General features: G+C 37.9%; 1 protein-coding gene across 1 annotated transcript in view; it reads right to left on the bottom strand.

Annotated features, from left to right (window-relative positions):
- Window positions 1–17916, bottom strand: part of MAP3K4 (mitogen-activated protein kinase kinase kinase 4) — a gene marked incomplete at its 5' end in the record, with an annotated part of 54969 nt that extends 37053 nt beyond the window's left edge. The window contains 6 exons of the mRNA XM_009085184.1: window positions 1–2; window positions 323–480; window positions 2449–2595; window positions 7801–8043; window positions 11759–13140; window positions 17726–17916. The exon at window positions 1–2 is cut by the window's left edge and continues 112 nt beyond it. Coding sequence (XP_009083432.1) covers window positions 1–2; window positions 323–480; window positions 2449–2595; window positions 7801–8043; window positions 11759–13140; window positions 17726–17916 — 2123 coding nt within the window. The remainder of the gene's footprint in view (window positions 3–322; window positions 481–2448; window positions 2596–7800; window positions 8044–11758; window positions 13141–17725) is intronic.
- Window positions 17917–23129: the final 5213 nt, after the last annotated feature.

The raw sequence follows: 23129 nt of genomic DNA, 5'->3' as shown, positions 1-23129 counted from the left end.
CACTGCAGCAACAGAAATGGAACTTTAGAGTCTTGTTCAGCTAGCACGGCACCTTAAATTTCTTCCCACTCTAACACAAGAGAGCTGTGTTGCCACTACCCACCTAGACTGGGGCCCTCGATTACTTACATGCATGAGACTAGCAGAAGTAGTCATTTCTGTTATAGCTACAATGATTGTCAGAATCCATAAATTCACCAATATTATCAGCTGCTTCCTAAGGCCTCAACAAGTACAATCTAAGAACTCTAAACAAGTGCTGACTTGAATACCTATCTGGTACAAATCAACACCCTAAGCAGAGTAATTAAATAAAACTTACCAAAACAGTTTTCCAGCTTGAGCTTCACCCCCTCTTATATAAGGAGTTATTTCTTTGGTGAAATTCCATTCTTCCTCCAACAGATTTTTTAAACTATGAGACGCTTGAGGTAACTGCTGCAGCATTTGGATCCAGCTTCGCATATAATCAAAGTAAACCTGTACAAGGAAAGAGGTACTTTAAACAGACATTATACAAGATGCAACTAAGGACCAGAACTTCTCAAATCAACAAACAATCTCAGTATTATACAATCTCAAGAAAGTATTTCTACAACAATTTTCATTTGCTATGACTGAAAATGAGCTCCATGTTTCCACACAAAAGGTGCAATTTATGGTTCTGGAAGTAGAAAGTGCTACTGAAGTATTAAATTCTATGCTTCCACAATACTTTTCTGAAAATATTGTCATTCCTTGCTGTGCTGCTCTTCACCAAAGTATCAGTGAATACCCACAGCAGCCAGAGTTTTAAAAGCTGAGCTGCTGAAAAACAGACTCTTTTATTAACCAGACTATTCCAAAAGCTTTTATCTGAACATATCCTCCTGGATACGGATAAGTGCAGTGAACAGGTTTCCAAGATTCTACCATTATACTTTGCATTCCTTTATTTCAAGTCTTGTTTCTCACCTTTATTTAATTTCTATTGTTTTAAACCAAAATAAAAAAATCCAGCTAAGTGTATTTCTTCTTCAAACATCTTCTCTTCAGGATCATACTGAACGCAAAGAATTAGTTGCAATCTGTTTTAGTTCAATAATCCATAACATCCCTCCTTAGAAATGGTTAAGGCACTATTTCCCCTGGTTTCAGGTATTATCAGAATAGACTGTAAAAATGCCAAGATCACAGAATCACAGAACAATTTGGGTTGAAAGGGACCTTAAAGATCATCTAGTTCAAATCCCTCTGCCGTGGGCAGGGACACTTGTCACTAGATCAGATTGCTCAGAGCCCCATCCAACCTGGCCTGAAACACTTCCAGGGATGAGGCATCCCTAACTTCTCTGGGAAACCTGTTCCAGTGCCTCACCACTCTCACAGTGAAGAATTTATTCCTAATATCTAATCTAAATCTGCACTCATCCAGTTTGAAGCCATTATCCATCATCTTATCACTACCCTCCATGATAAAATCACTAAACTCTCTGTCTTTCTTGTAGCCCTCCTTTAGGTCCTGGAAGGCTGTTCTAAGGTCTCCAAGGAGCCTTCTCTTCTCCAGCCTGAACAACCCCAACTCTCTCAGCCTGTCCTTATAGGGAAGGTGATCCAGCCCTGTTTTCATCTTCATGGCACTCTTCTGGACTTGCAAAAGCAAGTCCATGTCTTTCTCATGTTGAGGACAAACAAAACAGGTAAGGAACTTCAAAATGAACAAGATAGACCATTTCACTTTCATCTAGGCAGATTATTTCTTCTGGAAATTTCTACAAATTTCAAACGAAGAAGAGATGAAGATAGACATGTGGAATAAGAAAATTTAGGTAAGTCAGTCTATTTTCACCAATGAAAAGCATATAATGGAACAAAACACTAATGGTGAGGTATCTTGGGTTGTCTTTTTTTCTCCTGAAAACAGTGAGGACAAAGCTCAAACAACTCATAAAAGAATAAAAATCAGTCACATCCAAGGCAACAGTAATTTAAACTAAATTTACTGAAAAAAATATTCCATTTAATATCTTCCAGAGACCAACTGTTTTTCTTGAAAATATTTCTTTATGTTTAACTAATTGCAATAATGAATATACATTAAAAATAAGGTATCAATAATGCATGAATGCAATACCAAGACAGCAAGACAATGTTAGTCAAACAACCATATTTAATTTTATTCAATATTAAAAGGTTACTAAAAGTTTAGTTCAAACATATGGAGCTTACAGTTCTATATATGAACCATTTTATTGCAAATACAGGCAATTTACAAGTATTCTGTACCACAGTTCAGCAAACAAATTGGTATTGCTAAAATCATTGCTAAGATGGCATTGACTTCTGTTTTACAAGTCCATGAAAACAATACAATCATATCAAAATAATGCAACAACAATAAACAGCAAGAACTCTATTAGCAGTATTCAGATTAATATACTTACTTGACCTCTCCTTTTTGAGGCTTACCATTAACATTTTATGCAGGTCCTCTTCAAAAGAATCGATGTTGCAATCAATCTTTTGTAAGTCATCTAACACCTCCCGTAACATAAACTGGTAATATTGCTTCATTAACAGACCACCCTTCAGAACCTCTTTACACTCTCTCACTAGCTGCAAGAGAAAAACCCAAAAACTGCCATCAGTCAAGAAATTACTCTTCACCCTGGGACATGAAAGCCATGTTCAGAAGTCCAGTTGTCCAAATATATTAGTTTGTAACTACGTAATTCCTACCACAGTTTAAAATAAATACAGTAGCTCTACAACTCTGCAGGAAAGATGTGACTAATTTTCCAGGATTATTTAATTGCTATCCCACTATTTGCCACATAACTGTAAATGGAGATGGCAGATGCTTCAGATTTTATTCCTTGCACAGGTACAGAGCAAGCGACTTACTGGATAATTACATAGATTAGAAGGAAGCAGAAGGGCTCAGTCATCAAATCACCAGTTTAAATAGAAGCAAGCCAGGAATAACATGCAATGTGTTTGACTTATGCTTAGAGAACTGTAAGAAATGTTTTACTACAGGAAATTCACTGTCAATCTGTGGGACAAACTCCAAAATCCGTACCAGACCTGAAAAGAGTTAGTGTTTCTTTTGTTGCTTCCCTGGACAAGGCTAACCTGAGGAAAGCTATCTTTTCAACAGCAGAAGCAATCACCTTTGGCCAAACAGCTGTCACCCCTCCCTGCAAGCTGAGTCTTTAATCACTTCAAGAGATGTGCACAACCACAGGTACAGGAGCACGCACAGAGCAAGGATGCTTTCAAAACCACACTAACAAATGCCTTTCTTTCAGAAGTCCTTCTGGTGCTAAGTGTGTACTATTCTGAAATTATTATCAGTCTTCAGGTCTGACAACCCCTGATCTTTTCTGAGCAACAACTTCATTAAATCAGGAGTCTGAGAGCACAAGAGTTGCTTGTTTGGAGGGTCAGAGGGAATGGAATTGTTGGTTGGTTAACCTGATTTTTAAAATCTTTTCTAATGGTTATCCTGGCAAAGTAATATTTCAATATAGTGGACAATGTACAAGAAACTACAATGGCATAAAAGCAAAAAATATACAAGAACGCTATTATTATGACAAGAGTATCTGGAATTTTTTTACAGGCCAGAACACATTATGTTGCGCTCACCAACATGCAGAGAAAACTAGGGCAAAAGAATGAACTCTCTAGTTTAAAACTTATCAAGTTAGGTAAAAAGAAAAAAAAATAATTTTTTAGAAGATGGAAATCCAGTATTACACTTATATATCCGTAACATGTCATACATTTAAAAATGTATGTGTATTCTTCACTCTCCACTCAGACACATCCAGTGTATTCTGTTAACCTATGGGGCTTTTTTTTGCCTATGGGTCTACAAAGTAAAATGCAACTTGCTCAAGAATTCACAATTGGTATTTAACTACTCTTTATTCACGGAACTTGAGAATATCACTTACCCAACAAACTTTACTATTTAGTACAGCATATGTTACAGATACAAGCAAAGGTCACTTCTTAAACTAGAGAAGAGTAGCATTTGTCCATTCCAAAATAAACTCACAAAACTTCATTAAACAGTTTTTTGTTTAAACAATACTCTTTTACAAGGATATGCTATTGCACAGCAGAATACAGGATCTACAAAACACCTGTAGTGCTAATTTTAAGTGCAGCTTCTGAAACTGAAACTCACAAGACAACGGGCAAACAAAAACATGGCCTATAATGAGCACACAAAAGCATGCACAGTTTAAATTGAAAATATTATCACTATTATTGGTTTGTTTGATGGGTTGCTTCTTGTTAGGTGAGTTTATACAATAAACTATTTCCGCAAAGCAGGTGGGGCAGGTCCTACTGCCTCCAAGTTACTGTAATTTAGAGCACAAAAGCTTTCATTAAGTTTTCTGGGGTTTTAGTGGTTTGCTTCCCTTACTTGACCTATAAAATAACTAATCTGCCACCAAACATTCTGGGGTTTATGTTACAGTAATTTCCAAAATTTAAATCACATATCTACATGACCTATAACTACACCTAATACGCAAAACCTGATTAAGCAGGACACATAACTACTCAGTTCATTGTGTCCCTCCACCAAGGAGTGTCAGCACTAATGAAAACATAGGCAGGTGTGACTTTTCACTTTTTAACTAGGTTAGACTACCTAGAGTTAACGCATACCACTTAATAGTAACAGATCATAACCAGTATGCACAAAATATTGATTACTGACATAAGGACTGTCGACTGGGAAATTCCAGGAGGTACCACATGCTGTTAAGACCATCTAGATGGAGTGCTGACTGTCAGATACAGTTTTCCCCATCCAACCCAGCCTTATCTGGCTTCTTCTTTAACCATTAAACCATATGTTCAAATACTACTGGGTTAACAGGTGTGTAGATAATGGAACTGGTAATTTAGAAATTAGCATCTGCATCAACATACAATACACTATCATGATTCTAGCTACAGGCTTAAATGGGTGTTGCAGAAGAAAACACTTATTTGTAAATGGCATTTCTCTATTATAGTATCCTATAATCTGGAACCAAAAACCTTCTAGCAGAATTGACTTAATTTCTCCACTGATTTTCATAAGGAAGGAGCTTCTATGAAATGACAGTATCATCTACTACCTTTTTGAAGATACAAACTGGTATGAAAGATCCAGAAAGCTCTAAGAGCTATTCTTCAGATCACAGTGCTGCAAGGCACACACCAAACAAAACCTAATTTAACCACCAAACAGGGCTATACCCCCCACCACACACACACGCTGATTTCTCAGCTGAACTTCAGAACCATCTTGAACTGTTCAGGTACTACACTGTCACCACATAATGGCACACTGCCATTAGCAGAGAACAGCTCTCTCTGGTAACACAGAATCACCAGGATTACAAAAGCTAGTGCTGAAAAGTGAAACGTGGACAAGAAAGCTCAAAAGGGGGAAGCTAGCAAGAAAGGACAGGAAAACAAGCACAGTGTAAGAAGCATAGAAACTGTGTTAGCTTTCTTTTTCTGTGCATACCTTTTATTGAAAATCAGATTTATTTTGTTTTAAGAATACAACTGACTTGCTAGTAAGTACCAAAACTTAATCTCACCTTGGAAAAATTGAGCATCAGGACTAGTATGCCTGATACATTCAAACAGTAGAGCTACACATTTCATAGGGCACCAAAAAGTAGGAGACACAAAGGTCTCAGTGACTCAGATGAGGCCCCACTAGGTGAATCACTACAGAAACTAGACTCTGGTGTGCTACATGCATACAAAGAACAATTCAATGGATTGGGTCTGTTCAGCCTTGAAAAGAGAGTATGCAAGGGGAATCTAATCACTGTTTTCCAATACCTAGAAGATAGTTACAGAGAAAATTAGGGCACTCCTTTCACAAGGATGCATGGTGACTCAACAAGAGGCAATAGTCCCTACCCAAACAGGGTCATCCTAGTGCACATGGCTCAGGATTGCGCCCAGATGGTTCTTGAACATCTCCAGTGAGGGAGAATCCACAACTTCTCTGGGCAATCCATTCCAGTGCACAGTCACTCACAGAGTAATCAAGTTCTTCCTCCTATTCAGGTGGAACTTGCTATGCATCAGTTTCTGCCTGTTGCCTCTTGTCCTACTGCTCAGCACCACTGAGAAGAGATGGATCCATCCTCTTTACACCCTCCCTTCAGATACTTATAGACATTGATGTGGTTTCCTCTCGGTCATCTCTTCTCAAGATTGAACACGCTCAACTCCCTCAGCCTTCCCTCCTAAGAGAGATCCTCCAGCCCCTTAATCATCTTTGTTGCCCTGTGCTGGACCCATTCCAAGAGCTCCATCTCTCTTGTACTGCAGAGCCCAGAACTGGACACAGCACTCCGGATGCACCTCACTAGGACTGAGTAGAGGGGCAGGATCACCTCCCTCGACCTGCTGGCAATGCTCTAACATAATAAAATAACCTTATACAGGACCCAGCTTCAGGAAGGTTGGCCCAGAGTATCTCCAGTCCAGACCTCTCTGTAATTCTTTAGATTCTCAGACTCTAGTTTTGAGCTTGAGCAAGATTTTAGGAATTATAATTCTTCAGGAAACAAATAGATCTATTTGTGAAACATCCTCCACATCTCTTTTGTGTGTTCAGAAATACTGTGTGGGACAGAGAACATTTGCTGAGTTGAATTCACTTTTTTTGACATCACTAGCAAGGCAGCACACACCATCAAAACAGTCTGTAATAAACACATTGTTTTCCACAAAGAAAGTAATTTTCAATTAATTCAAAGTCCACAAGGAGCACACAAAATATTAAGGGGAAAAAAAATAGTCTGTGTCTGGGGGATATATTTTGCTTAACAATACAGTATGCTATGCAATATTTTATTCTAATTATGACTGTTAAGATTGAAATTGTAGGTTTCAATCAATGCAGGGAATAAGGGAGAAAGGTGGGGGGAAAGGGGGAGAAAGGGAGGACAAATTTATTTGGGACCATAAAGTAGCTTAGCAATTGAATTTGGAGAAGAAAATAACTTGCATGTGAAATCATAATCAGTCCAAGACCTTATTTAAATGTCTACAATTAAAGATCATCTGATAAAACCCTGATCTGGTTATGCTTGCCAGGGAGCAGGGAGATAACTTCAGACAAGTTCAGTATGTCCTACACTACACTGTGAAAAATGGCATTGATATATAAATAGCCTTCATTCTATCAGATCACCACCAGAAAATAAATCCTCATACAACATTCTCAACCAGTGACAGGACTAACAATCTTAGGCCACTACTCAAAGAAAATATCAGATATTTATATAATACAATATGCTGGTAAAGATTTTTTTTCATTTTGTTTTTCTCCTTAATTAACTTTCATTATGTGACCACCGCAAGGTAATAGATGTTTTACATTTGCAAGAGGAAAAAATGATCAAATCAAGGAAAAAAGAAATGTAGAGACCTTTAATACTGCTTATGCTGCCTAAGAAACCCAAATGGAGGAAGATCTGCTGGACAAGTTTATATAGCTTATCATGCAAATGAACAAATGTGTTTACCTTCCTTGGCTGATAATTGTTTTAAATCACCAGTTTTGATTTGGAAGTCCAAATCAGAGAGGTATATATGAACTGCAGTTTACTGTGCAAAATGCAGATCTCCATATGAAACACAAAATTATTTTTAAAAGTTGTTACATAATTATACATTGTCATTACTTACACTAATCCTTTAAACTGATGTTATCATAACAAAATGACAAAGTAATTTCTAACAGGAAATATATATTAAAAAGAAATAATTGAAGCAAACCTGCTTAATACTCAAAAGAGATGGTTCCCCAGCAGGTCTTTGTTCCAACCTTAGCTTGAGACATTCATGGATAACATTGAGCAGGACTCGGCAGAGGACCAAAAACGCAGGTTCAAAAGATGGTAAATCCATGGACTTCAGCTCCTCCCATGATACAGCACTACATTTTTGCTCACAGCCAGGAGGGAAATTTAGTAACTGCACATAATCTGAACATAACATGGGATCTGGAAATTCTGAAAACTGTAACAAGAAATAGGTGTCATGAAAAGGATCCTTAAAATTCTTCAGGATTTAGCATTTCTTTGAAGCAGCATGTACAAAAGTCAATTTTTAAAGGGTAATATTCTATTATCTGGCAAGTCAACTGCAGAAGTTTCAATTCAAGTTTACATCTTTTTTTTTAAGCTAACTCTTCATATGCTTTTATTTGAGGATCTTCAGACTGAAGAAAACAACTATGGACCCTTGGGAGTGAACAAAATTTCTTACTTTATGTTTCTGTTATATCTAGAGAAACAAGTGTGACATGGCTACATCAGGTGAGCAACCTCATTCCTTTTGAAATACATAATCCATATGTTACATAAGACTCCATGTTGTAAATTAATGCAATATTCAATAAAAGTGTCACTAACTAAACTAAGCCAAACTACTGAAAAAACAACTTAAGAACTTTAGTAGATGCTAATACATTGAAACTGATTTAAAAAGACAAAACTTAAAGAGATCAAGCTGTTGTGTTGGGGTTTTTAATTAATAAACTTACTTTTCATTTAAATAAACTTACTTTTCTAATTAGAAAAAATAATTGAGACAACCTGAAATAAACACCCTGGATATATAAACCATATGCTTTGACATAACATTCTAAGCAACACTGTACATGGAGTCACTCTGGGGGTTAATTAGAAAGAAAATTTGGACTGCAGTACATATGCAGCTCCTGAAGATAACAACACACTGGTTATTATCTAATGATAAAATTTGTTTCAGATTAAGTTTGTTTTATTCTATCTCTCATATCACAGCTGCTAGCTATGATACTTCGATCTCCCTCCTTCATACAGGAAACATAACTAGAAATTTTTAGGTTTTTCTTCAGTCCCAAATTTAAGTAACAATCACTAAAAAATAGAGAAAAATATTAGATCAATGATTAAGTACTGCCTGGAAAGCTTAAAAACATTAATCTTATTACCTAGCAGAGTACTGAAATACATATGTAAGAACTTCTCTTCTTAGATGATAATATGTCTTCTTTTTACTCTCTTTAAAATAAACATATGGCACCAGAATAGCACTAGAGCTAAAGGTTTTTATACAAGTTTCCATTAACAACAGATCATGAAAATACTATACTTCCATAGTACAAGAAAAATTTAAGACATGCAATCCTTATTGTGACGCAAACATAATGTTGGAAAATTTAGTTCTTACAAAAATATTAAAGAACCAGACTATGAGCAAAAACAACACAAAGAAATTGAATAAATGTGTTATTTCATTTTCTAATGGCAAGGACAACAGCAGATGATATAAGGGCTTAGTACTGGACACCTAAACTTCTGCTGTCCAATTTGACTAATTTGGTCCAATCTGAAATGTTTCAAGTGATTACCAAGTATTTCTTAAAAAAGCTTCTAGAAAATGTCCAAGATATTTACTGAGATCATACATAAAATCCATACTCCAAAGTGCAGCCACTTGAATAAACAGCAAACAGGACCCACGAGCTTAAATACTGTTCTGGTAAAACAACATCTCTGATTTTGTAAACTAAAATAAGAAATATTATCTATCTTCTTTAAGATCCACTTGTACAACTTCAACACAAAATAGACTGCATAGTGCCTAGAGCCTTGCTAAAGCATCAGAGCCTATGAGGAATCAAGCTTGTGTTTTAAAGTGCTAAAACCAGCCATCTGTATAAACATTTACAGATATTTAGGATGAAATGAACACTAAAATGTATACAGTGGAAGGATCCAGAAAGCACATTTTAGGTGCGACTTCCACATGTTTAAGCAACAACAGAAAGGAATGTCCAGAGACTTTATAATGTAAGCACATGCATAAACAGAGAGTCAAGATACAAAAGTAACAGAAGCAACAAAGATTAACAGAATACTAACAACTCTGGCTGCAAACAAATATCAAACTGAACTGCACTAAAAAAACCCAAGACACTACATTCCAAGTGTTGCCAGATGCAAAGTCCAAGCAATTCAAAACCATCCCTTCTATTGCAGCATAATGCCATCTTTTGCTGCAGTGGGTACCACATTTCCCACAAAGAATATTTTCTCTTTTTCTTGCCATTCTTTAAATTTTGGGGCAGGAAAGAAGTTTACAATTTTCTAACATTCAACTTTAGCCGTAAAGTCATTCCTTAAAAAAGAACAATATTCCAAAGAAAATGTAGTAATTGTGAAAATGAACATTCAAAGAAGTCACAAGAGTAGAGGAAGCAGAAAAGATTACCCTTACATCTCACACAAGTCATCCAACACTAAATTACCAAAAAGTTTAACTCTCTTAAGCTGCAGAAAAGACTCCAGCTACTAATGTTTCATTAACTTGTTTTAAGAGCCCTTATGCAGCCAAAACTTTTGAGGTATTTAGCACTTTCAAAAATAATTCACAGCAGTTTTCAGTACTCACAAATTGTTTCTTATCTACTTTGATTTTTTAAAGGTATTTCTAAATACTGAACTTTCTAAGTATATATAGTTTAGGGGTACTTTTGGTTAGTGTAACAGACACCTGCAAGTTTTGCTTAGGCACTTGACTCTTCGTGTATTTCTGAAGATTTTCGAAATGCAAAATTTCCTAGAACACAAGCTGAAGACAATTAAAGAATAAATAATTCAACTAATAGCTTCATTTTCACAGTAACATCTACACTAGCAATAGTACAGCAAAAACTTTCAGAACCAAAAACTTCATAAATTCATTAATCCTAAAAAAAATAACCTGTGAGGGAGATGAACAATTCTCATTTCTTTTGCTAATGTGACAGTCAACATTAAGAGATCAGCAACGTACCAAACACCACATATGGTATCCATATTAGAACAGTCATGTTGGCTAAGAGATCCCTTCATGCAGAATTCATGGTTAGGCCCCACACAGAGTGCCACTTTATCAAGAAGGACCAGTAACCCTTACTAGCAATTCTTCCTACTACAAAAATGTCTACAAGTTAAGTAAACATTTATATCATGAAACAACACTCTACCTTGAAAGAATTAGTGACCACATCTTTCCATATGAAACTTCAACTACTGTCCTTCCTTTACTGCTTAATTCCTAATTTGGTTTCATTAACTCACAATCATGCTTAATTAAGAATGCAAAATGACCCAAAGAAAAATAATTAAACTAAGAGCCAGCTGAAGAATGCAACACGCTAGCGTGACTTGCTTTCACAGATTTCAAGGTTAACAGAGTCCATTCATTTATCCCATCTGTCCCCAAGCATATGTGCCACCACAGTAATTCATTCAGATGAGAAAAAAAACAAAACTATAGTGACATTTTTATAAAGCATATTGTGCAGAAAGATATCCAGTCTTGAAGACAAGGAAAATGACCACCTTCGCAGCTGATTTTTCTCATGATTCAATTGTTGTGCCTAACTCTCCACTGTAATTTTTCAGACTTGTTGCTTTAGATATTAGAAAACATTCTGAACAAAGATGTTATCATAAAAATGTCATTTCAGTTAGAAACAAAAACAGAACTAGCTTGAGCTTCACACAAATTGTAATTCAGGTCAAACAACAATTCATATTCATGAAAGTAGAACTGGGCTCCCAATCATATTATGCATGGTCTTTCAAAAACCAACAAAGCAACCAAAACTTTCCTAAGATCCCAATTCCTACAGTTTCAGTTAGCATCATTACAGCAGGGAAGGTACTCCTGTTATCCACTTAGGCTAGTAGCAACCTACCTCCAGCTGGTGATCACTCTTTACCAACGCCATACGAGCCCTTTGCAATGAACCATGCATTAGCTTGTGCAGTCTTAAAATTAGTTTCCTCAACCCCATTTGCTTCAGTGCTTTATCTACAAATGGCCTGTAAATAGAAGTCAAACAGTGTTGGCTGCAGCTTGCCTCAGCACTGCTTTCTGGAATAACCCAAGAGGTGGAGTCATCCTCGGATTCAAGCCTATCAAGCTTCCTTGAAAAATGGTCCTGAAAGTCAAAATTTGGCTTATTAGTAAAATTGTTCTTGATGGCTTGTCTAAGTTCCTCAACATTCTCCTCAGATATTTGTTCTTCACCATCACTCTCCTCTGTGCATGTTCCTGAGGATTCCTTTACTTCTGTTTCCCTATCAACATCTTCATCCGCTGGATCACTGTCCTTAGATGACCGAGGAGAAGGAATTTCAAACACTGGCCAGCCAATGTCAGAAAGATTTTTGATGCCCAATACTGTCCCCATAATCCTTAGTTTCTGATTTAAGTCTTTTGTAATATTTAACCATAGACAGAGTGCCTGCACCCTGTCTTGGAAGTCCTTTGCAGCATACTTTTCATAGTCCTTTTGAAGAGCCTGCAGAGATGGATAAAGTGCTTCTATGTACTCCAGCAGCTCCATTATCCGCTTTACTTGCTCAAATGAAACCCGCTGGCGATGGAGGTGTTCATGGTAACTTGAGTAACCCAAAGCACTAGTTCCATGTGTTGATTTGCAAACTCCTTCTCCTGAAGTACCATTGAGACTGGCTCCATTTTTCACACAGGAGAAGCTTCCATAGTCCACTTTGAAGGTGAGGATTTCATTGATGATATCAGGGATAGCTTGACGGGCTGCATAGAGATAGAGGTCTTGGTCATTAATGCTCCGGCCAGCATGCCAAGCTTGCAGCTCCAGCCAGATCAGTTCATTGGATCGGTTCAGCCAGACAGAAGAGGTGTTTTCCTGCCCTCTTTGTTCCCTGTCCTTTTTCTTTGAGACTGAGGTAAGTTTTAACAAAAGCCGCAGGGTTTCAAAGAATTTTAAACGATCTGCTGGGCAATCAGTCCGAGAAGTCTGGCGTGCAGTTCTGGGTATTGGCATGGGCACAGAGACTGGAAGCTTAGCATTGCTACAGCCAAGGCTGAGGTAAGGCTTATTGAGATCAACATCTGGAATTGTTTTTTTTGGCAGAGACCCAGCAACTGAGTCTAACATAAATGAGCACTGAACGTTTTTCTTGTGATCTCGTTCTGTTGTCCTTAGGGTGTCTCTGATCTTTTTCCCTTGCTTATAGCTGTGCTCCTCCACGTTCTCAATGGTTTTCCCACTGTCTTTATGAGGAGACTGGGTTGGCACACTCATCTTTTCTGTAAGAAAAGAGAAAAGAATGTGACTGCAGCAAGGGCATGGTTCAATTCAGCTGCCAATCCCATTTCTTAAGTTGAGCATCACACTCTTTAATACCAATAAAACAAAATAGGCATGGGTAGAATTAAAATGTAGTCTTAGAAGTTACCATTAGTATAAGCTAAATCAATAGTAGCACCAAATGATTTTTTTCTTCTATTGCTTTACCTCTTTTGTAGAAAGGAACTCAGAGGATTCTTGTTATCCTGAGTATGCCATCTACTGAGAGCTGAGCATGATCAAAAGTTTCCAAGTTCATTTTCCATACATTTGTCACACAACCTCCCAAACAAAAACTCAAAATGCCACAAAGAGGTTTACTTTAGTAAGGTTTTAAAGTCAAACAGAATTAAACAGACTCCACTGCATGTGCAATTTCATAAAATCTGGATCATATATAAATTTTGAAATTTAGCATGAACACAGCAATCCTGCCTCTTGCGGAGCTTCCTCTTAGTTCTGGGAAACTCTATAGTCTCACTACATTGCCTTAGCACCTGGATCCCACCTCCCACTGTCCCAACACTCAAACACTTGCTTTCTCCTTTACCATGTAACAACAGCCCCTTCCTGCCTAATACCCCAATCTCGTCTTCATGTTCTTTCCTCGGGAGCAGCAGACCTTAACACTCTTGTGCAGCACTAACAAAAGGACTTCAATCTAGGCTTTGCAGATCAGAGCAGGAGGAACAATTTGGTAGTAAAACAGTGGTTCTCTCTCAAAGAATTGGTGGCAGGTTGAAGGGAAGCACCTGTATGCAATGTTAGCTGCAGTCCAGGGATCAGCAGGTGGAACACAACTAGCTACATGGTGACAGGGCCTCTGCTTACTCAAGAACAGAAAAGACTTTCAGAATGATGGCTGACTACTTTGTCTTTTTTCACTGTTCACTGTGTCCTTAAGGATTATCTGCTGCACGTGGCTCATTCCCCACTCAAGAAGTAGTACTTTGCTTAGAGTCTTTGCTACTGTGCTCCTCACTATAATATCCACTAACACCAGAAATACTAATAAGCTTATTTGTTAAACAGTTCTGCTCAGTGCAAGAATATTCACTCCTTCCTATATATGGAAAATAATGATAAAGACCTGTCAAGCCAGTAGACTTTGGGGTGACAAAAATGGGACGACCTATTGCTCTACATTTCAGAACACTGAGCACTGTGTTCAACAGTTCCTGACTTCAATTGCACTTTGAATCCTCAACAATCTGCAAAACACATACCAGAATCTCTAGCTTCCTCCTGTGAAAGCAAGAAACAGACAGAAGATGTGCTATTTGTCTAGAATCACACAAATTTTCAGGACAGAATGCTATTATTGTATGATGCACTGCACTGACTCCATTATCATATAGACCTTTGTTCTTGTTTCACTCACTACATATGTTCCAGCACCTGCACCAAAAGAAAGCACAGTTATGCAGGAATGTGTTTCCTTCATCATAAAATTTCAAACAATCTCTACTCATGCAAGACAGCATTTCTCTGGAAAAGAACTGATGTGGTAATGCAGCTTAAAGACGATCAAACGAATGCACACAGACGCACTCTTAAGGTTGCGGAGATATCCGAAACCAAAGAGAAGTATGTGGTCAGAGCACCTTACTTTGCTTGTGTCCATTATGAACCCTGTTTTCAGCTGCTAATGAACAATAAGCAAGTCAATCAGGGTGTGCCCTGCCACACTGCTTCCTTCCAGTCCCCATACATAAAACATAAAATTTAACCCCCGCCACAGTTGTGTAGGTTTGGGGCAGGTGACAATGCATACAATGGCACCTAACTCTGGGGAAAAAACTGTATTCTGAGAAAGAAAGAAGAATCACAAAGTCATTTCAGAAACTGGTTTTTTTGCAGTGCATTCATTAATGTCTCTTATACCACTTTTATTTCAGGTATTCACATCACTTTTTCTGAATAGCTGCCAAGTACAAGAGCAGATGACATAAAAACCGAACTCAAACACAGTTTTTCTCCTGGAAATGGAAGTGATTCTAGGGAACCTGCTATGGAATTCACTACCATTGATTTCAAAGCTATCTACTAGAACACTACTGTCAACAGCAGTACCTCACCCTCAGTGGTTACTCTGCTCATGAGGCTAACCAGCATCAGACAGAACACAAGGCTGAAAGTCCTGCTAAGCCTATCAGCTTCAACTCCACATCACAGCTGGCACTGCTGCAAGGAGGCAACAGTCCAAGAAGCGAGGCCAGGCAAACAGCAGGAAGGGACATTTTGCATTGGCAGGCAAGCAGAAGGAAGATGAAGGAGGTTGACAGAGATGAAACGTACATCCTCCACATACAGACTATGAGGTAGACTAGAAATTAATCGACTTCTAACAGCACTTAGATATTGAAAATTTTGGTGATCTTGCAAAATATATTAAAATCCTTTTACTCTTATAAATCACTTTCTGAACTTACAGTCTAGCTACCAGGAGGACCTCTAGACCCCTTCAGTTTGTATTTTCAATAAGTTAGTCTCCTCTACTATTGATATTCAGATTCCTCACCCCACGAAACACATTGAAAGAAAGGTAAGTTGAGAAACCATTCATTATCAGACATCCAAAATGTCCTAATACTTGAACATTCAGAATTCTTAAAGACCAGGCACAATAATATAATTCTACAAAAATCTACAAATTGTTTCACAATCCTCTCAATTTATCAAATAATGATTCAAATAAACTTGCAAGTTCTTCAGTAAATGAGTATCAATGCTATAACTGTATGAGTTACTACTACTGCAGCATTGCAATATAGAGTTTAATTTATCTGCAAATAAATTTCAGCTGCACTAATAAATTTTGAGTTATGATTACCTTTAATGCTATATGAGGCAGGAAGTTTCACAACTAAGACACTATGGGTTGGTGAGAGGGGGCATGTGGTAGAGTCTGAGATTTTAAACAGCTCATTAAAAGAAAAAATTACAAAATTAACTTTGGAGCTTGATAGGGGTAAGAAAGTGGGGTGAACAGTATGAAGCTGCAGAAGTTTTATACAGTGCAGACATGGGCACTGATTTTCACACAGTCCAAGAAGTTAACACTTCAATAAGTAAGCAGGCATCGCTGGACTAACATTTCATGGAGCTCAGGAGACATGTGTGTCTTATGAGCACCTCTGAAATGTGTTTAGCTTAGAAAATGTGAACCTCATAGGTCTCGGGCTAGAGGAGAAACAGTTCAGAAATTAAACAGATTATTGCATCTATTTATGCTCATGATATTCAATGAAAGTTGTAAGAAATTTGGTGCGACAGAAATTAAACACTTAGTATAAGGAAGAGGTCTTTTGGTGAATGCTGTCTACACAATAACATTATTCACAGGTTACATGAAGTGAAAAGGAACCAGAAGCTTTGGAAAATGTTTGTACTGGCTCCTCTTTTATTATGAACCTGCACTCCATAGCTCTATGCAACCAAAGAATTGACTGTATTCCCTTATTCACCCTAAACAATTTACCTTTTTCTCCCATACATTGTACCTTGGAAATGTAATCCTTGCAGTGCACTCTGTGATAACATTTCCTGTTTCATGTCAAGCAATCTTAAAAATTACTTCCACAACATTAACTGGCACTAGTCAGGCTGCCATAAACACTTCGGCAAATAATCTTGCCTGACATAGTTTGTTGGATTTTTTAAAATGAACAAACAAATAACAAAAAACCCACACACAAACCTAGGTATTTTCTGTATGAAATCACTGAACATACAATATTAATAAATGGCTTTTCTGCACCCATCCAAGCTCAACAAAACCACTAAAATTGCACATTTTTTTATCTTCTGAGAAGGGCAGCTTGCAAAGGTGCAGCTACTGCGTGTTTTTAAAAGTATCTTTCCAACTAGCAATATATTCTATATCTGCTCAAAATCAGAAAAAGGGAAGCTTAAAAATTCATACTTTAAGCTAAAAAAGTTTTATTATTAGATACCATAACTTTAGGAAAAAAACTACATATCCAGTATCTTTTGATTTTTCCCCTGTTATGACTTTATGATTGAAGTGTCAACAGGAGAAAACAGGACTACATTCAATTGCTTCACTGACATTGAAGAATAACCACTGAAAACTACTTTTCTATGACACACCTCATGGACTGCTTCAGAACATGAAATCTGTGCAGAGAAGCAACCACACAATTACAAGAGATCACAGCATAGCAGAAAAAAACTGACTGAAAAATACCTCTGAAGGTCATTTTTTTTCAACTTCCTGCTCAACTCTGGGTTTATTTCAAAACTAGTTTAGCCTGCTCATGATCTTATCCAATTCTGTTTTGGAAATCTACGAAGATGGAGACTCGACAACCCCTCTGGCAAACTGTTCACTGTTTGAACACACCCATAGTAAAATTTCTCCTCTAATACCCCAAAGATTTTTCCCTTGATGCAACTTACGACAGCTGCCTCCTGTCCTCTCACTGCACTTCAGTATCTCCTTCATCACGTAATGACAGGCAACTGCTATAACTTTATCCTCATTTTAGGGGAAAAAAATAAAATAAAGAACACCACCCCTACCTTTCAAAGTGGAGCGGCTGGCAGGTCTCCCAAGGCTACTCTTCTGATGCTTTGTTGACATGCGCTTCATCTGTCGGGGTGTACTAGGGGGAGAAGTTCCATAGAAGGTGTCAGCACTTGCTTCATCTGATAATTCCTCAGGGTCAGATTCAGAGATCTTGCAAGTAGCATCTTCTGCTTTGCGCTCTTTCCTGTAGAGAACAAGATGTTCAAGATAAAGAATTTTTACTTGCAGTATCTGTTTAGGAAGCTAATTCACCCATAAATCCCAACCACGGGCAACCTTCTCTATTTTCCTGCCACACACGTATATTTACCCCAAGTTTTTTCACACCGTAAGGACAACTTTCCAATCAAGCAAATTATAGGCAACATACAAAGAGGATGGTATGGGCAGTGTCACTAGAAGACCAGTGTAAACATACATGTATATATCTTTCTGAGAAAACTTGTGGCAAGCTTAAACTAAGAGATACATGAAACAAAGGTTCAAATACAGAAATATATCACAACACAGTCAACCTCAGCAGCAGAGGTCTTCCTTTCCATCCTCCACCCCTCAACCTGTGCATACCACCAAGGTAACTTCTCAGTTCACCGAAAAGGCTCTCCATCCTTCACAAAACTTTATCTAACATAGGACACCTGAATGCATTTTTCACAGATTTTAACATTAAGTATATTAATACCATTAATACCATATACAAATACCATCTCTTTCTAATGGTGACATACACAGAACTATCCTGCTCATATGGGAGTAGAACACACACCACTAGCTCCAAAGAGAGAAAAGAAACACAGTTTGCCTCCATCCTCTCACATATTTCTGAAACAGGTGTGCAAATAACTTTATACAACTCTTCATAACTCTTGACTCCAGTAAAAGACACGAAGGCAAAGAAACAGTTGGTCTGAATCAGTGCAAAACTAGCATCAGTACCTGATAGTTTCAATTTCACTCGAATCACAAATGACATTTTTCTTCCTACTATTTTTGAGACAGACAAGGAATGCTACTCATCTCCTGGTGGAACAAGTATGAGTTACTGCAGCAAAAAATATGCCAGACTATTGCCAGCTAGTAGAACAGCAGTAAGGCTGACAAAACAAAAACAAAATCCAGATACTGTACTTTTTCTTTGCCTTCAGCTATAAACACAAATGAATACCTTAGCATGCAGTGTAATGTTCTCTACAAAGCCATAGAAACATTTAGTGCATGAAATTACTCTTCTCACATTACTTTGAGGAGGTGGCAGGCAAGTTCACCAACTGCTGCAGATAAACCTTAGAGGTTACCCAAGAAAAACAAGTCAGGTGGTACCTCAGCACCACCTGTAGTCTAGGGACAGCCCTACAGTGAATTTTGTCAAAATGTAAACCACACAGAATCACCAATACTTTTGGTCTAGTTTCTTTGCCTCGAGAAATCATGCTGTTAATGTATCTTCTAGCAATCCAATTTAAACAACCCTCACTGGCCAAATATAACAAAAAGAGTCTACATTTGTTCCTACAGATCTTGTGAAAATAGGTGGATGAATAAGAAAAATGGATCGTGTAAGTGCTGAACTGGGAAAGTAGATCTCAGGTTTACATCTTTTTGGACACCAGAAAGGTTTTACTCCTGAGGACTCTTGCAAACAGCCCTACTGCAGAAAACCCTTCAGGCACAGCACACCCCTCCGATTTTGCCAAAGACAAATCAACCACAAGAGACTAAACCACATAAAACAGAAGTCATTGGTTCCAGTGCTTATGGAGCTATTTATTTTTTCAGTGATCTCACTGGCCTGGCAAAGCACAGGGTGGGGTGCTGATGCTCTTGTGGGGCCTGGCAGAACAGATCCTGTGGCACTCACATTACATCTCCAAGGCAATTTTAAACTAGGACAAGTTACCTCATTATGAAAGACCAGTAAAAACACTGATTTTCTTCTGGTTTTAAGTAAGCAACCACTTGTCAGAGTGCAACAGTCAAACCTCTTCACCCAGCTGAATTAAATGATATTTAAAGATATAAGCTAATTCTTTCAGTCACCATCCCCTGAGGCATTTAAAAGACTTGAAATGTGGCCCTTAGGGTCTTGGGAAATTGGACTTGGCTGTGTTACTTTCTGGTTGGACTCAATCTTAGAGATCTTTTTCAACCTAAACGATTCTATAATTCTACCTTGTTCATTTCTTGCTATATCTCATGTGAGGGCATGAATGCCAAAGTATTCAAATTGCCCTCTAACCTCACACCTGAATAACATACATACCTATACAGTGGCATACAGCATGGTAACATTCAGTCATTTTTTCTGGGTAGTTCAGTAGGCTGTTCTTTACTTTGGTACAAAACACAGCAGACATCACAAAACATGCAGCACTTGAAGTCAGATCACAAAACAGCAACCACACTCTACAGAACCACTCTTGTTAGCAGCCAATGAGATGATCTAATCAAAGCTGGATGGAACACTTAGAGGGAGGAACACACAAGTTGCAACTCAAGTTTAAAAACTCAGCATGTGCGGTTTGTGTGCAAAGACTATACCTCAACTCAGAGCTCAAACCAATGCCAGTGAGCAGAAAGATTTGGTTTCACCAGCGCAAGACTTGTTGTACAACACCACACTAAATATACAGGGTCTTAACTGAAGCAACTACATCAGCTTTGACATTCTAGCATCCAGACACCACCAGACATGCATGATCGTTAGCAGGAACACTCTGGTATTAAAACCAGTTACAATTTTTACAGATTACTGACATAGCATTTGCAATGTTTGTGTGTTATTTACTTTCATGAACTAACCATAGACTAATTAAATCTGCCAACCTACAAAATGCAGTGCTGGCAAACCTAAATCAGATTATAGTGCTGGTTATTACACAGAATTGTTGGTTCCTACATACTGTTGCAAGCAGAGCTGGGTAACATTAATCAAAGCTAATTTCTTCTTTGTTACGCTACCAAGAACTGCAGGTTTTCTCCCCACAGCCAGTGAGAACCATCCTAATCTTAATTAGGCATACACCCAAAAAGGGAAAGCTGGAAATGTGACAAATGCATTTGTCAATTACAGTCTAAATCCAATGCTTACAAGGAAAACTAGAAGTGCATAGTTTTCACATCAGTCTCTTTACAGGCTGCTCCCAGCCTCAACTGTAATGAAAATGCTTCTTAGCAGTTTTACCCTAGGAATATAGGAAAGACTGTAACAAGGATGTATAAATCAAGAATGTTGGGAAAATTGCAAGAGCAGTGTGGTAAAGAAAACACGAAAACAACCAAAAATGCACCCAAAAAAAGTTTCCAAAATGCAACTACTGTATCTTACACCAATATCTTACTATCACTAAAAATAAATTACCAAATGAAAAGGTAACTGAAGATCACACCGGGACATGTTACAATTAAGTAGGCTGAAGTCATACTGAAGAGTCTGATTTTTACCAAGTATAAACTTTTGCACTTTACTGAAGCATTATTCAATCTTTCCAAGTTTGTAGGAACCATTAATGAGAGGTCATACTAAAAACTGTGACAGCTATATGGGGGGAGCTTCTTTTCAATCTTCCCTTTTTTATCAGCTACTCTCCTCATAAGCAAGAGTTCAAATACATTAGGCACTTACATAATTAACTCAGGTTCAGCCACTGCTTATCATCCCACACGCAGCTTAAAAGCTTGCTGGGGATCAGAGCAGCAGAGGTCAACTGACTGGACTACAAGCACATAGCAGTAAATTTGAGTTAGGCAATTACCACACAGCAGTCAGGATAATCACCCACCACAAGAGTTTGGAAGCTGCACACTCCACAGGCTGCTGCTGTAAACAGCTTCCAGCAGTTTCAAAGACATCGCAGCATACAGACATCAGTAAGGTTCTTTCTCAACACTTCTTATGGCATCCTGCCATTTCTCCCTGCAGAGAACTGCAAGATCTGCTACATGTGTGGTACAAGGTCCACCACTGAATTACCAAGTACCAGCTCTCGACATGCAGTGCTGTTGTTTTAAAGGCAAGGCATCTTATTTTTCAAATATATACCCCTTAACTTGGATTCAGCTTGATAATAAAAGTAGGTAGGAAGACAAAGCTACATTAGTCTGTTCTTAGTAAGATACATTCCCAATTAGCTAAAGTAGTAGAAACCACAGGGACTACACACAGTCAAATCACATCTTTTTAAAGTTAAGGCAGCTCTCCCTAGAGGTAATCACAACCATTCCATTTCAAAGATAAACAATATTCTGACAAGAATACAATTCCAAATTGTCATCATCCCACAACTGCTGGTAATGCAAAGAGCAAACAGAATTTTTAGGTACCCATCTCTTCATTGGTTAAAACTGAAGAACAAAACTGTATCCAGTCACAGCTGCTGAACACCACACACAACACAACTCTGGAACCAGAAGCTCTAACTTCTGTCGGACAGTACTGGGTTTCACTTTATCTATATAGCAAAAGAAAATGTAGCTAGCAGCACAAGGCAGGAACATCATTAATCAACCAACAGCACCTTGGGAAACTAAGACTGAGGATTAGAACACCTGCTACAGTACAGGAGTCCTATCTGCTGTAAACTCCAAGTATTACATTCCAACATTAGGAAAGCATCACACACACCTATTTTTTAATCATCTTTTAAAAATTCCCTGTTCTGAGGAAAGTTACAACCTTAAATAAATGGACGTGGTTCTGAAAGCTTCCTGAACTGAAAGCAGAAAGGACTACAAACCCAGCTTTGCATAAGGTCTTCTCAAACATCTGCTACATGTGTGAGTACAAAAACTAGGCGCTTGCAGCTACTGCATTTAGTACGAACTGCTGTGAGTGCAGCAAAAGAAACTGTGGCAAAACACCTTGAAGGAAGAACTATAAGCACTATTCCAAGGAAGCTTTCAGTAAAAGACAAGATAAAAAATCTTGGGTTTTTTCATTATTTTATTTTTTTATTACATAGCAGCAGGATTTTGCACAGTTTGCACAAATAAAACTGTGGTTTTTGCTAAATACACACTGTGTAAGTCTGGCACAGTGCTTACAGGGGGAAAAAATAGCCTGGTTAGCAGGACACAAAAATTCTGTGACAAGCACAGGCATTTTAATGGTGTACATGCCATGTACTCCTACTGTGACTATACCTCCAGAGACTGTAAACCAACACAGTGTTCACATTAAAACTTAATACTGGCATACAGTAATGAAGAGACTTGACCTTATTTTCACATTTGAATCTTAGATGCCTAAGCTCAGCACTTCTGAGCAATGTTAAATCTTAGTCACCAATAACTTTAGATTGCTGCCAACATATTCCTAGGACTCAGTGTTACAAACTTGGTAATATACCTGGTAAGATTTTTAACAGTGTAATTAAATCAACTTGAAACTAAGGATATGTC

This window comes from Acanthisitta chloris, unplaced genomic scaffold, assembly GCF_000695815.1.
Source record: "Acanthisitta chloris isolate BGI_N310 unplaced genomic scaffold, ASM69581v1 scaffold5452, whole genome shotgun sequence".
NCBI lineage: Eukaryota > Metazoa > Chordata > Aves > Passeriformes > Acanthisittidae > Acanthisitta > Acanthisitta chloris.
This window is presented reverse-complemented; position numbering and strand designations above follow the sequence as displayed.